General features: G+C 38.0%; 1 protein-coding gene across 2 annotated transcripts in view; it reads right to left on the bottom strand.

Moving 5' to 3' along the window:
- Positions 1 to 9,616: 9,616 nt before the first annotated feature.
- The window catches only part of BCAT1 (branched chain amino acid transaminase 1), a 64,472-nt gene continuing 57,125 nt past the window's right edge, over positions 9,617 to 16,963 (bottom strand). For both annotated transcript variants that reach the window (XM_062616795.1, XM_062616798.1), the window contains exon 11: positions 9,617 to 16,867. In XM_062616795.1, the coding sequence (XP_062472779.1) occupies positions 16,826 to 16,867 (42 nt within the window). In that variant the 3' untranslated portion in view covers positions 9,617 to 16,825. The remainder of the gene's footprint in view (positions 16,868 to 16,963) is intronic.

Below are 16,963 nucleotides of genomic sequence, written 5' to 3'. Positions count from 1 at the left end.
AAGGGGTGTCAGACTTGACTGATAATTTTGGGTTAGGCTATACTACTGGTTCTAAAAAGTCAACATAACCTGTGTAGTCATCTTGCTAATGACCTTGCTTTTTGTAAATGGATAAAAACTCTTTTTCATCACAAACAAATAGAAAGGTGAACAAGAAATCAAAATGAGAATTAAATAGTTCAAATTCAGGCATATTCTCCTTGAGACTCTGCCATTCACTTTGCTTAATATACTGTAGCCCAGATAATTTCTCACTGCTGCCCAGAAGTTAGGAGATCCCTTTCAATTCCACTATGCATTTAGGGAACAGAGCCTTGTTCAAATGACCCTGTCACTGAGCCAGTCCTGACAGCTTTGGCGTTGACCTTCTATTTTATCTCACCTCCTTTCCCTGCTCCCCAGAGCCTTACATCAACAGTGGCAGCAATCACATTGTCTTGCCAGCCCTGCCAAGAGGAGAGAAGGGGAGAGTAAAACCTTACTATGAACCAGATGTGGCCCATCCACTGCCCAACTTTAATTTAGACCAATATAAATGACAACATGAGACTGACAGTAGGGAAAAAATTGTCCAAATCTAGTAGGGGCTGCTACATCTACTCAGGAAATTAGCAGTGCTCCTTAGGCAGAGCCCCCAGGGGGGGTGAAGAGTGTGTGCCTGGCAGGACCCCTACACATTCACTCAGCTCTGGCACACAGTATGTACAGCAAAGGTACAAAGATACTTTGCAGATACATCACCCTGTAGGATTCAAGCACAGCAGGTTCACAAGCAGTAACACTGCCATGTGTCTACTAAGGGCATCCTCCCACAGGGAAAATGTAGCAGATCAGCATAAAGACTGAAAAGTGAATGGCATGATGAAATTCAAATAATTAGAAGTTACTTTACTATGAATCTGAATACTACTGGTAATGATCTGTAGCATATAAACGAAAAAGTAGAGAATGTGATGTACAAAATTAAACTTGTAAGGTAATGCTCATGGGATGATGATGATGATTGTGGGTCATTCTTAGGTAGATTGTCCCAAATGCACTCCTTTGTGCATTATTTCAGCATAAGGGAGATTTTATTTCAGTTTTTGTTTGGTTTGGAAGAAAAATAATACTAAAGCTTTTAAATAAGTACAAAACGAATTAATACTGTTGTGTTTTTTGGCAGGACTGATATAGAATGTTTCATTTTGAAGCACACTCTTTACCTCTGTTCTCTATATTTGGTTTTGCTTGCTTTTTTTGAGGACAGGCTGCTGGATGGCAGAGGATGGTTTTTTGTCAGGAGGGTCGATCTTTTTTTTCCTGCACCAGATTTAAAGCCAGGAAGGTAAAAAGATTCAATTTCCCAATCTATTAGCAAACTTCTCCTATCACGTAAGTGGTCATAGGCTAAAGTTAAAATTGTTACAAATTATCTTCTGGAGAAGGCAGTACTGAAATCTGCTCCTGTAAGTAATGTGGTAGAAATTATGGGTGAAGGAGGCATATTCTAGTTTGAAACAAATCACAGTACATTACAAAAGCTTTGCAAAAGCCTGTTCTAGCTCACACAAGCTCCCAGGGCTGTCAAGAAAACACCAAAGACCTGAGTCGCCTGGGATCAGTAAGTTTAAAGACAATCTGTTCTTCCTGAGCTATGAGAGTCCTGCGAGACTACGACTCTGTTCCAAACTTCTGCTAATAGCAATGCCAACTAGAAGCATGGTGAATTGTGATTTCCCCGGCATAGCTGTGCCAACTAAAGCCCCAGATGACTCCACTGTTCTAGCAAAAATGTGCTTTTCCTGATATAACTTCTCCTGTGTGGTGCCACGGCCAGGTATGGTATTATTGTATGAACAAAAAATACATCTTCACTGGTACAGCTGCAGCTGTATGTCTGCACTGACAGAACACAACTGGGCATAGACATAAGAGCTCAGAATATCACACTTAGGTAGTAAGCAGGGTTGGAGGTTGATTATGTACAGCAGGCCTAAAAGTCCATTAGTACCTCACAGAGGCTTTACTGTTCTCTTTTGCAGTATTGTGTTTCCTCAGAGGAAGCTATTTTGAACTGAAAATATGCAAGGCTCTTTTTTTATTTTCCTCTTTTGTGCATGGAAAACAGCACCACTTCTTGCATTCCCTGCAGGTTTCAGGGAAGCAGAGAACTGCACATATCCCTTGACAGACATCTTCAGGTAGGAAGAAAGATCCAATCAGGCATCTCAAGTTAAAAGATTAATTTGCTTGGAAAGTTAAAACTGTGATAAACAACCTAGAGTGATTCTGCCACTGGAGATCAGAGGGGTCACAACCTGATTGCTGGAGACAAGGCAGGTTTTAGGTGCAAGCTAAATGAGAAAAACTTGGGAGCACTGTGTTTTATCAGGGAATGAATGTTCCTGCAGTTCAGGCATTCGAAAATCGCATTAACCTGGAAAAGCCAAAGCAGGGACAAGATACAGACATGAATGTAATAAATACTGACTGCAGGGGCTCCAGGGCAGCTGTCAGCTCTTCCTTCTGCAGTGGAGGTCATGGAAGAATCTTTTTGATACTTACTTTTTCTTTTAAACCAGCACTACAGAGTGCATTTAAGCAGCAAAAATATTTCATTTGTGAACAGAAAGGATGAGGCCAAACATTGGTTTTACTTTCTATGTCTCAGCTACCTTACTTCACCTCATACACCCAAAGACTGTCTGGTCAGCTAAATAAATGTGGTGCTACACAAAGGAGTCAGAAGGCAGCTGCAGAATAACCTCCTTGTAGAGGGGACTCACCTGCAGGTATGGAGAGCAAGTCAGCCCAACTGCAGCCTGGCCTGGGCTGGCCCGGCCCAGCAAGAATCCACAATGCTCAATTCTTCACTAGCACACAGAGGCACCAAGGGGGCTTTTGCTGCTATGAACTGCACAGGCAGCTACACGGCTTTGGAGCAGAAACATTTTGGTTGAGTCACTGAACTGCAACTCAAGCCCATCTTTTCTCTCCTAAGCAATAACCAATGAGTTGGTTTTTCCACAGATAGCTGTGGGGTTTCCTGGTTGTGTGGGCTTGGGTCAAGATCACAAAAATAAACACAGTAAATGCTTTAAGTCTCACCTGTGTGGATTCTTTTACTCTATGCTGGTTTGTAACATAAAAGAACTTTGTACCTGCAAAACAGGCGGTCCTCAATTAAGAAAACTCTGTATGCAAAAAAAAAAAAAAGAAAAAAAATGGGCATTAAACACGTAGGCACAGAAAGCTGACTTTCTGGTGCAGTATCCAAAGTCCTTCCTCTTGCAACTTGTCTGCCTCCTCTGGGGTCCAAGTTGTGCTTGGTCTCCATGCACAAAGGGGAAGGGCTTAAATTTTAGGGGCCTGGGCACTCTTTTGCAAAAATATAGCACTGTGCCTAGATGCCTGTTGTTGGTATAATTAATCCGCTTTTGAACACTCAAAATCCCAGAAGGTGTCACCTGGGATTCAGAGGGGAACATTTAGGCAATGCAAAATCTTCCAAGGTTAGGTGAAAATGAGCTGAGTGTTTATTTGTTTAAACCAGAATCAATACAGTAGACTGACAAGGCAGGGAATTATAGAAGGTTTGGCCATGCATAAGCTTGATTTTCTTGCATTTTAATGTCACTGTCAGCTGTAGGCAATGTTCCAGCTTGCGAAGTTTCACTGAAATTGGAAGCAACACTGAACTTGGCAGAAATGTGATTGCAAGGTTTAATTGAAAGAATAAGCATGCTATTACAAATTAATGTGTAGAAGGCAGCCATGGTGGGTCCATATGGCCCTCCATTGCTCATTGATCATACACCCTGTCATGCACTTATCCTCACAGGAGTCACTTAGCTTGCTGAGAGCTATTACCCCCATTTTACAGCTGGAAAATAGGAGCTAGGAGAGTTACCTGTCTTGCTCAAAGGCATAGAAAGTAATTGATCAAGGGGAACTGCTAATCTTTTCTTCCTTTCCAGATTGCTTATAATTTTTCCCTAATGAAAATCACTTCTTATCTGATAAACTTATATTATGCACTGCAAAGGAAACCAAGAGAAGCAGTGTCTTTTAAAAATAAATCATTACAAGCCAACACGGATTTAGCAATTTACTGTAATTGCAGTTTGATTTTCAGTTTTCCCGTGAAAGATATCAAATTTACCGTCTTAGGACTGAATGAAACAGTAATTGTTAAAATATACTTGACTCCTGATGATCTGTGGGTCATAATTTTCTTTTTTCCCTGAAAAATTACTTTTAATTTTTTAAGATGAAAACCATACATTTTCTGGCTATCAGCTCCACACAAACACTGAATTATTTTTCCTGATAATAAATATTTTATCAGAGAAAAAAAAAAAATTAAACAACTCTACACCAGATGAATTTTGCCCTGCACTTAATGTATGACCTGTTGAGAGTTTCACTTGGTCAAACATTGTTGGCTCTCTCTTATGCTGCTTTAATCGTAGTAACAGATAATAAAGCCTTGTTCATGTTACTTTTTCTTTCCAGGGAAAAGTTGCCACAAAGAGGCTGTGAGGTTTGGCAGAGATATGTATGTGCTCAGAAAATAAAGTTTGTTTTTAAATATGACCTTATCCTACAAAATCTGGGGAATTTCACTTTAGTCAGCCTGAACTTCGGCCTTATTGACACCTTTCTTCCCTTCTGAGTTGATGTTATCTCTTAATGAAAAAGCTTGCCAATATTACACATATGCAAAAATGAGGAAATAGTACAGATGTGGATATCCTTTTTGTTGGAATGTGAAACAAAATGTGGAATAAGGAGTTCTCCTTTGTGTCGTTTGGATGTAGCAGCATGTAGACTAACAAAGGGAATCTTTCCAAGGGACTCTGCAAGTTAAACATCTGTAGGAGGTATAATCAAGCTCTTGAGATTCACCTTAGCAGAGGTAAGGAGTTGCAAGGTAGGAACTCCATGAGACTTATCTTTCAAAAACAGGGCAGCCATCTGACTTAAAAAATCTGCTGATTGGTCATGGTTCATATGCATAATGCCAGTATCAGTTACAAGGCTTACACACACATGCTGTTCAATAAGCCTCTACCTAGGGTGACAGACTGTAGTCTGGTCTCCGTGAATAAATAAATCAATAAATAAGTAAAATAGAAATCATACTTTGCCTTTTTGGAGGACATACTGCATGAGAGAGAAAGCACAGCAGCATTTGGGGTTTCACCAGATTCTTTCCATGACAACAAAAATACAAGCAATGTAGTTAGGTAATATTTCTTTAGCCTTTTTATTTTAAATAGAAATTAAGAAAGAAGCCTCATTTAAGAAGAAGCCTCATTTCAGGAGTCTGAAGGAACCAGACAGCAAAAAAGGAAGTTCCTCACTCAGGAATCCTGAAGTGTGCCATGCAAGTAAACACTGCATTCCCAAAACTGGGTTTCTTTGCTCCTTCAGAAAAGCATACACAGCAATACTTTTCCCTACTCTCCACCTTAGCACACGTGAAGATTACAGGCTCTACAGCCTGAAAAGTCCTTGGCACAGCCATTGACAAATCTGAAAATCTTCTGATTAATGACTCACCTGATAGCAGCTGTTAGCACTTCCCAGCTTAACACTATCACCAATGTCAGATGAAGACATCAAAACAGAGCAAGAGAAAATGGCATTTCTCTCAGTAAAGCAACATATCACAGATAACCAACTCTTGTCTCACCTTCACAATCCTAAAAATGACTTCGCATGCAAAATGGTGTGAAGATTGCTGCCACCTGAAAGCTAAGTAGGCATTCTGATTACAGCAAATGTAGGACAGGTGAAGTCTGTCCTGACCAGTGAGCTACTGATCCTACGTCTTCAGGGGAAAAGTCTTTGCAGAAAACTGGTTAGGGAGGATTTCTGACCCTGAGTTTAGCTCAAACTCAGCTGTTTTTTTCCTCAACAGTCATAAAAATATTCCACCTGTAAAAGGAGGGAATAGCAAAGAGAATCAGTGTTATGAGTTATGCTTAGAGGTTGGTATTTCTGGGAGTGCATTTTCAAGACAGGAATATAGGCAGTCAATATTAGAAATGCCAGTTTTGAGGGTATATCAATAAAAGTGTTGAATTTGAGGTTTTTTTCTTCCTTTCCATTTTGCTTAGTTTTCTGATACTGTGGCATCAAGCACAGTTTGATGTTCTCAGATTTTCTGTTCTTTGCATGACATAAGTAAGGACAGATTCTGTAGTGCAGGAAGGGAATGATATTAATGTTTATAATGCTTATAAGCATTTAGGAACAACGGGAGCCTTAGCTGGTAGTATCCAAAGCACTGGACTTAAAAGATATTGGGACAGAGCCCGATCTGTGGAAATTTATTTTTTTTTCTAATTCTTATGCAAAGAGATGTCCTAAAAAAAATAGGAGTATTTTTCACTATCTTCTAATCAGTCTTCAGCCATTTCCTTGTGATGAAAATACAAAATCTTCAGTTCTCTTCTTTTCCAAGCTGGGACTTCACGGTAAAGCAAATATCATAGTCTTTGCTCATGCATAAGGCTTGTACGAGCCAAAGGAAGGTAAAAAAAAAAAAAAAGAACCAAGAATTCAGCAATGACTTAAGCAAGGTCTGGTGCATAAAAGTTTAAGAGCCATAATAAAAATGGCTAGCACCTGCGAGAAACTCAAATCCTAACATTTCGTAGGAGCATGACTTCTTAACCGGCTTCAGCTCTGCTATGGCTAAAAAAGCAGTCCTGACCTCCCTATGTGTGAGGTCTGTAACATGATTTTGCCTTCTTGTGGTCAAGCAGTGATCTGGTCTCTCGGCAATTGTTCTAGTGCCACAAAGGGAAGGTCAGGAACAGAGTAGCTGGAAATAAGAAGAATGGAGCCATTCTTTTTTCATCATGCTCAGAGTGTGAACATCACCTCAAGTTAGGATCTGAGCTAATACCAGTTGAATTTGAAGTTTCCACTGACATCATTGTTTCCACTGGCTCTGCTTGGTGATGATCTATGTAAACTTCACCTAAAAGGCAGGTAAGTCAGAGTCTTTGTTTTCAGCTTAGTTATGGTACTCTAGATAAATTCATCCCTGTCAAAATGAGAGTCAGAACAGCCCTAGCTGTTTTACAGGTGACAGTGCCTCTGGCAGTGGCAGCCTCCCAGCAGGTATTTAATTTTTGTATCTGTAAAGGATGGGGATAAAATTACCTCCCTTGCACATACAAGCTAGCAAAGCACACTCTTCCATATCATGACACAGCTTCAGCTGCATAGGCCCCATCTAGACCAGGGTTTTACCTATGTCTGCTTTGGGCAGGCCTAGAGGGGTCTTTGAATACATACTCAGTACTGAAGATGACTGGCCTGATGGTAGAGTAGATCAGTATTGACTTGATCAGCATTTTGTTTGAAAGGCATTTTTTTGTGGAGTATGAATATGCATCTGTGGTTTAGAAATGCAACTGTACTCTCACCCAATAAGAAGACAATTTAACATATTTAATTATTAATTTCCTTGGATAATATGTAGATTTTGTAAATTAAAGGTTTTGTGCATTTTACAGTCTGTGGTTAGAACTTATCCATTTTAAACATTAGGTTTTCTGTTTAATCCTTTAGATTTAGGTACTTATCTCACAAATACTGAGTTTGCTAGGATACTTTCTTTGTATATGAACTTTTTTTTACCTCACTCTAAAAAACGTTAGCCTATACAGCCATCAAAGTAAAGGATAAATGCCTATATACCACTAAACATCAATTAACCAAGCGGAACCTTTGGAAAGAATTGTTCCATGAGCAAGATGGAAAAAAAAAAAAGTTAAAAGCAGATGTTCTGAAATCACTTCATGAGAGCATAATTTCCTTTAATGACCAAGATGAGTTTATATGAGTTAAGATAAATTGTTTTGCCTCGCATAACCTGGCATTGTTAAAACTCAGAATTTAACACTCTAAATTTGTACAGATATAATACCACCTGCAGGTGAAGCAGGGCAAATATTTTCTTACCTGGCATTAAAAATTATTCCCTTTGAAGAGAGAGAAGTAGATACCTTCTGCACTCTTGTATTTTCTTTCACAAGTTCCTCATTGGAGAAGCATCGTGGACAACAAAGGTGCTACTACAGAAAATTTTACTCTTCTTGGCAACAGGATAATTCTTTAGCAGCTCTGTTAAATTCACCACTGTGATGCCACGGTATCAGAAAACTAAGCAAAAGGAAAGGAAGAAAAAAACTTGAAATTCAACACTTTTGTTGATATACCCACAAAACTGACATTTCTAATTCTGACTGCCTATATTGGAATCTCCAACTTTTGTTTCCTTGCCCTGTTTATATGTACAGAAGGCAGACTTTTCCTTCTACTTTGTCCTCCCCTCGTATTATTCTAAACCTGATTATCTTGTCACAGCAACTTTACAAGACTATGTATCCCAGATCAGAGTCCTCAGGATGGATATTCTCCATCCCCATGGATATCAAGAATACAGTGATGGTGGTGGTGCTGTGAGTGCTTTATTGAACAGAACTATTGCCAGCCACTGAGATAGTTCAAAAGGGAGGAATAAAGGGGTCTTTTTAAGTTTTGCTAAAAGGCACAGGTTTGTCTGTCTCTGAAGCCCACTCAGCACCTTCTAGAACTGATCTTCAAGTCATTACTACTTGGGATACACAAGTTTTGAAAGCTGTCTTACTGAAGCTCAAACTAGAGTTACAGTTAAGAAAGGTTCCCTTAGGATGAAAGTGGAGAGGCCAAAATTATAGGAATAAAGCCCGATCCTGACATATTAGGCTCATTCTCCTAGCAGTAACTAACTGTTAGTATTTAACTATCTACAGCTTCATTAAAGTGTCCTGTATCCATGCCAGCTTTCTCTGAAGTCACTTAGAACCAAACCAGATGGAAAATTTACCCTGATGTGTACTTTACCACAGCATGGATCAGTACTACCTTTAATCACAGCATTCCCTTCCCTGAAAAGGGGGAATACGTCAAGTATTTTGGTAAATATAGCTACCACACATGGCAAATGTCAAGATTTTAATGACACTCACTTTCAGTGCTTTCCATCTTCAAAGGGCTTCCCACTAGTTGATATACTTTAGAGTAATGACTATTCAGAACTGCCATGTGAAGTAAGTGCTCAAAGCATTGAGTTGTTTTCTGGCTTTCTTCTCTCCCTTGAGTTCATTGCCTCAAAAACCTTAGAATGGAGGCTGTATTCAATCACTGATGCACAGTCCTAGCATGTTAAAAACTGTTTCATGACAATATGGCTAGCAGGTAGGTTGTTTTGCTGCTCGATTTGTCCAGTATGCTACTTCAAGTGAAACAACTGGCTCAGGCTCTAGGCTTGGCAGGGTAGGTGCATGTCTGCCATTGTTAAAAACTCATTCTTTCCTTTGAGTGTCATATCCTTAGACTTCAGTGGAAGCCAGAAGGCAGAATACAGGCTTTGCAATTAGACTGTAGAGTTAACTTCTTTCTTACCGCTTGCATCTTGCTTTGCTGTTCTTAAATGCCATGCTTTGTTCTTTTTTCTTTTTTTTTAATCCAGCTTTCAAGAATGTATTTTATAACAGCCCCCATCTATGGCACAATTATGCTTAGTTAGCTGTACTCAACAGTGATGATTTCATAACATGCCACAAACAGGTGCCCATTAAATTCCTTTATTGGAGACAGAAACATTGCATAATTACAGATTTTATGAGGGAAACTGCAAATAGTATAGACTGTTTCTACTGCCAGCAAAATACAGTTATTACAGGATTTATAGACATACAAATATAAAGTGTTTCTTTCATGCCAGATGGTCCATACATAACAATGCCATTAGGAGCTCTTAATTGTGCTTCTACAAAACCTTTAGAGAAGAATGAGGTAGAGTTTCCTTTAGTTTATCCAGTATTTTTTCACACATCTGTCTTTTACTGGTTTTATATGCTCAGATCCTTGTAAAGTATGCAGTTAACTTTAACATTTGAGAAAACAGAGACTTTTCAGAGGTGTTTACTTCTCCCACTTTAAGTTGCTAATTTCCCACTGCTTACATGCTATGATCCCAGTAACTACTACTGTATCCTTCTAAATACTTTGAAGGTCCGGTAGACTGGGACATCTGTCTTTCCAAATTTACTGCTTTGACAGAAATTGTTTGCAAATAGCTTCAGATAAAACTCTTGCTTGTCTCCATCATGGCAAAGAACCTTTTACACCCTATCACTCTCTACTGTAGTGGCCAAGCTAAAGTCCAAGCCATCTCCCCAGATGAAGGGAATAGATTCACTCTGTCAACATCCTCTACTATGGAATAGAGTTAATTATATATTTGTCTCCTACTTGCAGTTCTAGTCAACTACTGGGCCATTAGAAATAAGTATAAATTATGGGAACAGAATGCGCCACTGACCTGTAGAAAACAGTCTCTCACTATTAGATGATCTGGAGCATTACTTGTTTGTTCCCATCTAATATTTTATTGTTTCATGACAAATAAGTGTGTTGCAGCTTTCAGTTAATATACTAGGGCACAAATTATGAAAATGTAGGCACAGATGTAGGTATTTAAGCAACTGAATAAGAGCATTCTTAAATAGCAATAATAATCTACTATCCTGAAAGACATTTGGTATACCTGGGTAGTCTCTCTTTTGGACTGAATGAGACTGACCTCCTGTCTTGATGGGTAATTTTACCCTCATTCATTAGCATGCCTGTTCTGGAAACAGAAGACTTTGCTCTGGCATTTGCTGCAGGTATTTAGTACTTCATAAAAACCCAAGAGTGCACTAGGGTACAGTAGAGGAAAAAAACCCTGTTATTTCACCTGAAGAGGCCACAATTCCAGCGGTGACCAAATCACAATGAAGAGGGCATTTGGCATACAGGAAGAAGCTGATTACATAAAGAATGTTTGCTTTCTTCCCATAACCTACTAATAATAGCTCAGTAATACTCTATCAGAATTCCAAAATGAAAGTGTAAAATTTAACAGATTCCATATTCCTATCTTGATCACTTTGATCATAAAATGAAAGAAAAACTGTTCCTGCAAGATAGTACCGCCTGAGATAACTTCTGAGTTCCTCCATCTCACACTTAAATGACTGTTCTAAGCATGACAGAATCAGGTCCTATCAAGAGTTAGCATTATTAAGAGAACCAGCTCTTAGAAACTTTCCCAACTCTTGCTTAGAATAAAAGCACTACACTTACTTTATCTACTATTCCCTGCTTACCTCTTTGGTAAAAAACAAAACTGACCAGTACTGGAAAATCATTTAGAACACTGTAGTTAATAACTTCCACAAAGTTGTTGTCTTTTTTTTTTTTTTTTTTACCTTAACTTTATCCAGCAGATATTTTAAAGACTTTAAAATTCTATATCAAGGTCTTAAAATCTCCTTAAGATCTTCCTATGAACATGAACTTTAAGATTTTTTTTTTTTTTTAAGATAATAAATTCAGGATTGTGGTAAAAATGGTAAAAACCAGACACAATAAACTGAGTTTTAAGATAACCAAAGAGTATAAATTCATGTTCAGAGAGAGACATGAGGATCTACCCATGCTATTACTACTAGTAAATTTAAACACCTTTATTTTTAGTAAATTTGGGTGTGGTTGACCCTACTAGTGTGGTTAATAAGAATCTGAGCTACTAATTCCAAAATTTTATTCCAAATCTAAGGATTGACTATTCTAGTTCAGTATTGTTCTCTACCTGCTAAGCCCTAATGTACCTGAAGGTAATAGCTAAGTTAGCTTTGTTTACGGAGCTGGGGATATATTTACCAAGTGTGCTGTAGATGGCAGTCAGATTCTTGCATAGTCAGAGGAAATATCCTGGAATTCCCACTAATAACGATCATGTTTAAAGCAAGGCATGGACAGAAGGATTGCTACAACAGTATTTCTCACTAATGCAATACCGATACTCTATTTTGCTATTATGACTAAATCTACAAATACTTATTAAGAAGTTACTTAGCTTAAATAATTTAGGACCTACAAATTATTTGTCCAAATCTTGAGGATAGTGACAAAATGCAGTAAAACACAACTCTGACACTTCTTAACTACTAAATACTGAAGTTCAGAAAAACAGTATTCAAGATTGATAGAGGTCTGTCTCAGTGCTGCATGACAAAGCATACTTCTAGAATAGTTGTAATCTAATGCCTCTACATCAAGAGGTACAATACTTCCTTCAAGCACATCACTTTAAAATAAGATAGCTCTGTATGAGAGGTGAAGGTGAATTCTCGTTTCAAGATTTTTCTGTATGCTACTTTATATTCTGAACTACGTATTTTACTTGTTTATAGGTTTATACAGAAAACCTTAAATATATTTCTTATTTGAATAACATTTTTCTTCTGCATAATCAAGATACTGCCACTCTAAGGCAATGTTTCAAATATTGGACGCTACACAGCATCTTTCCCTGCTGCTTAAAAAGCTTTCTGGAAAGATTTGATCTGCAGTAACATAACTTTCATGTAAAAATCTGGATTGGAGTTAAAAGTGGTAAAAGTGGTAGTACTACTACTTTGCACTTACAAAGAGGTTAGATAACTTGCCCAGGGTCACAAAGTCAGTGGCAGTCAGTCTGTTCAGGCATTACATGTGCAGGTGATAAAGTGCAATTCTGACCCCTGAACACCTGCAAGATGATCAAAATGCCTTTCTTTTTTTTTAACTATCACTAATGCTGAAAGCAAAACACAAAGCAAAATTTGCTTTAATAGTCACTTTTAGATAGGAAATGAAGTGGCATCATCATAGGAGGCTGAGGAAAAGGGGCTGCAAGTCTGTGTGGAAGGCAAAGAAAGGCAGCCCACCTCAGGGCACACTCAGCCATCATTTACACCTGCCCACCTCTCAGTATACAAGCCTGCCACTAGAACATTAAAGTTTACCATCAGTAGGATGAACCTCATGCAGAGAGAGACAATGTGCCATATGTAGTCTGGCAGGCTGTGCTACCATCTCCTTATTCTATTTCATGGCAAGGCACTACCAACAGACAGAGGCCACTGAATTCAAAAGGGTTACTCCTCTAAAGAGGCATCCATGCCATCAGTTCCAGCTGTTTTTCAGTCTACCTCCTTGGAAGACCATGTATTAGACATTTCAAATAACTTGTACTCCAAATGAACCTTTCAAATATCACATTTAACCATATCACAGTTCCTCATGCCCAAGGGAAAATAAGTATAAAGTAAGTATACAGGAGGGGATTAATGATATCTCTTTCAATTAGGTAAACCCTAAATAAGAGTTAATCTAGGAAGAGAAGGTCAACTGCTTTTTAGCTTGAGATGGTTGAACAGGTGTAAACAATGGCTGGGCACAGAGAGCTCTCACTATCTTGCTTTTGTCTTATCAGACTTCCCTTCTATATCCCAGAAGAAATAATGTTTGCTTTGCACTTCTATGGACTGATGAGATTATCTATCCTAAGCAGGAAGCTTTATTAGCATTCTCACCAGATCCTGTCACTGTAAGTTCTCAGTGAATTTGCCCTTATTGCAGTTAAGAATCTAGTTAAGTAATACCAGTTGCTGAAGCCATAAGTTTTGGTATCAGAACAGCTTGTATGAAATGCCAGTTTCATGAAAAGTTCTCTCATCTGAAGGACTTTTCCTACACATGAATCATGTTCACTCAACTGAAAATTAAAGACATGCTCAGTACTGAAAATCATCATCAAAAGAATGAAGGGGAGAAGAAAGACCACAAAAAAATTGGAGTTTGTTATTATCATTTTAAAGTAGCAGTGTTTGTAAAACATAAGCATGTAAAAGGCTGAATCTCATTTGATCAACCCAATTAAACATTAAATAATTGCAGCCAATTATGCAAATATCACACAACAATATTAATTTGTTGATTTTTTTGAATAGTCTCAAATTCTCATAATGCTAGACTATCTTATGTCTTAAATGATCAATTAACAGAGCCATAACTAAGTGATGAAGAATGGATAATTGCCTAGTTATGATGTACCATACTTTTTCTATGTAAATCTGTGGCAATTAAACCAACAGGGCACATGGAGAAAAGATGTGCAGATGTTCTTTTACAAACTGTTATTAGCTTAGGGAATACCATAGTTCTCTCCTAAATTTTACAGGCAAAAATAGGGGAGTGTAATACCAAACACTCACTATTATTTACACATATTATTTCTTTCCTTTGGTTAACAGGATAAAAAAGCAGTGGTAGAATGCAGGGTAGGACAGCATGCAATACCAGGATTTCCTGTATTATACTGACCTGTCAGCTCCCTTATTTAGTTTTTAAAGTTTAAAATCTAGAACCTATTCACCTGGATACTATTTAACTAAGATGTTAAAGACAATGGTTAACGTACAAGTTAAGACACTACATGTTTGCTAGAAAAATCTAAGCATTTCTGTGGGTCATTTCAGTTTCAACTCACATCATTTTGAAGTGTCCATCAGCTTAAAATGTTCATTAAAAGGAAAGGTGTCTCTCGGGTCGATGCAGGAAACAGTGCAAACAACAACAAATGAAACCACCTAGTCTCCTTACATAAAATTACTTGAATCCAATTTATGAAGAGTTTTACATGATGTTTAGGTTTACACCACAGTAAAATAATTCTGGTCCTTATTCATTCTGATTGGTAAACAGATTACTGCTAGTATACGAATACCTTCAAGGAGATTTTTGATATGTTACCTACCAACTCTATCAACATCCTGAACTGTTAAGGTATGATACAACTACTTTGCCATACATCTTAAGTTAGATATTTCCACTTCTCATTTGCTGCTAAATCTAAGAGGAACACAAGGGGATGTATTACATAGTTCAGTAAAAGCAAGCCACCTGGGGTTGCTCATTATATAATCTTTAGAGAGCTTCATGCCACACTCTAGTTAAAGGCACTCTTTAGTTATGACTTGTCTCTCATTGGATAAAACTCTCTACCTCACATTGCATCTTGACATATTCCCCATGTTAATTTTTCCACCCATTTAATTAAAGATACCAGCAGTTTATAATAGATAGTAAGGTACTGAACAAAGACCAGCACACAATACAGTTTCAAATGGTCAGAAAAGCCAACACACAATACTATTGCTACTATAAGTGAAATAATATTTTGTGCTTGCAGTTGTATCCTAAAGAGAAAACTATACAAGTTTTAACAATGGTTACATTGTCAGAGAGAACCTTCAACTGTTCTTCATTAAAATATTAGATTGAACTGCAGTGAAAGGTAGTAAAAGGCATGATTTGAGGGAGCAAAAGAAAGTCATGGCTAAGTAGGACTTGTTTTTAAAATCTGACCAAAAATGAACAGAAAAGCCATAAGGCTACATTTTAGCAGTTGTGTAAGGCATGGATGGTCTACTAGAAATAATAGTATGTCTTTTTAAACTGTGTTAATAAATGTCAGTAACTGCAGAGGACTTATAAAGCATGAGAGAGATACTGTTGGGTCTTAAAAAAAATAAAGTGCTAAATATTTCCCTTAATCCAGGTGCATCTCTACTGCAAACTAGGGCAATAAATGTTTCACTTTTACCTCTTACCATTAGTGTCAATAAAGTTCCACCAGTTTTACACTGAAGTAGCACTTTGGAACATTGATACAGAATATGGTGATTCTTTTTGGCAAGAGATATCTTAAAGCTGTTCAACAAAGCTGTGTGCAAAAAGAGAAAACTAATAAATATTACGGTATGATTGTTAGTGAATATTTACAGAAGTAATTTCCCCAGCTACATGCTCGATATTGCTTCCAAATAGTATCAAGACTGTATGTGAGAAAGTAGTGCTACATGAAGTAGTATATACTTCATCAGAATGAAACCAGGGTTTAAATAAAATCTTTTTCCTTCTTATGCTAAATATTTTCTGTTGACAACATAGCTTGCTGCTTAATAGGAAGGCTCTATTAAAGTACACCTGTGTCAATGGAAGCTAGATGCATTTCACAGTGATTGGTAAAGGGGACAAGAAAAACATTTTGCTGATCTAAATTACGTAACTGGATGATGAAAGAAATTCCTCAAGCCAAAGGTTTGGTTGCTGTGAAGGAATTCTTCGACTTTCACAGCCACACTTCTCTAATCTTATTTTCTAGACACTCATTTGGAGTGCCTGCAGTGCCCAGCTCTGTGCTAGGCCAGACATAGTCATTCTTGTCTCTGCAGGGCCTGACCCAGCCATTCAAAGAAGGATGTATTCAACCACCGAAGAGGTACACACTGCCCAAGCAGCCACTGCATATCCCCATGGAGGGAAAGGCAGTAGGTCAACAGGGAGCATATTGCAAGCATGATCAAATCAGAGAATTTGGGCCTGGAGGACAGAGATGTTATTTGACAAAGTATGCATGAGGGGATCAAGAGGGCTATGTGAACTCATGAACTCCACACAAGTAGAGTACAAAAGGAAAGAACATATGGCTAAACTTATTTCCCAAATACAGAGCAAAAGGCAGAATAATGTCAGTGCCCAGCCAACAGGCATCTTTGTGTTATATGGCAAGGTGCTCTGCTGATGATGGCAATCAAAACAAACCAAACTGAAGAGCAGTTGAAGAGCATTTTACAAGTTTTCAGACTGTATATAAGACACAAGGAGGCTCTAAGAAAAACATTAGGAAAGTTCTATTGCTAACATTTAGCACCTCTACCAAGACAGGTGTTTACCAACAGGATTACAGTAGAAATCAAAATGATTGCGTTCACATTCGCCAGATTGTGGAAACAATCTTCCTGGGAGCAAACTGATACAGGAACTATGCTATGCACAGACAGCTACAGAAGTTATCATTATTCATGTCTGCTCTGTCTGGAGGGTCTGAACTCTTCCACCTTCATGACACCAACACTGCCCAGTCGCTGTCTTCTCTTCCATACTGAAACAAAGAAAAATGGAGTTTAAGAATAGAAGTTAAAAGTAGATGTGTATAATTGATAACTTCTTCTCTTTATCCTCAGAAAGTGTAATATTC

The sequence above is a fragment of the Pezoporus occidentalis genome, unplaced genomic scaffold, assembly GCF_034315485.1.
Source record: "Pezoporus occidentalis ecotype Australia unplaced genomic scaffold, CSIRO_AGI_Poc_V1 ctg19, whole genome shotgun sequence".
Taxonomy (NCBI): Eukaryota; Metazoa; Chordata; class Aves; order Psittaciformes; family Psittacidae; genus Pezoporus; species Pezoporus occidentalis.
The sequence above is the reverse complement of the archived record's forward strand: the minus strand, read 5'-3'. Positions and strand labels throughout refer to the sequence as shown.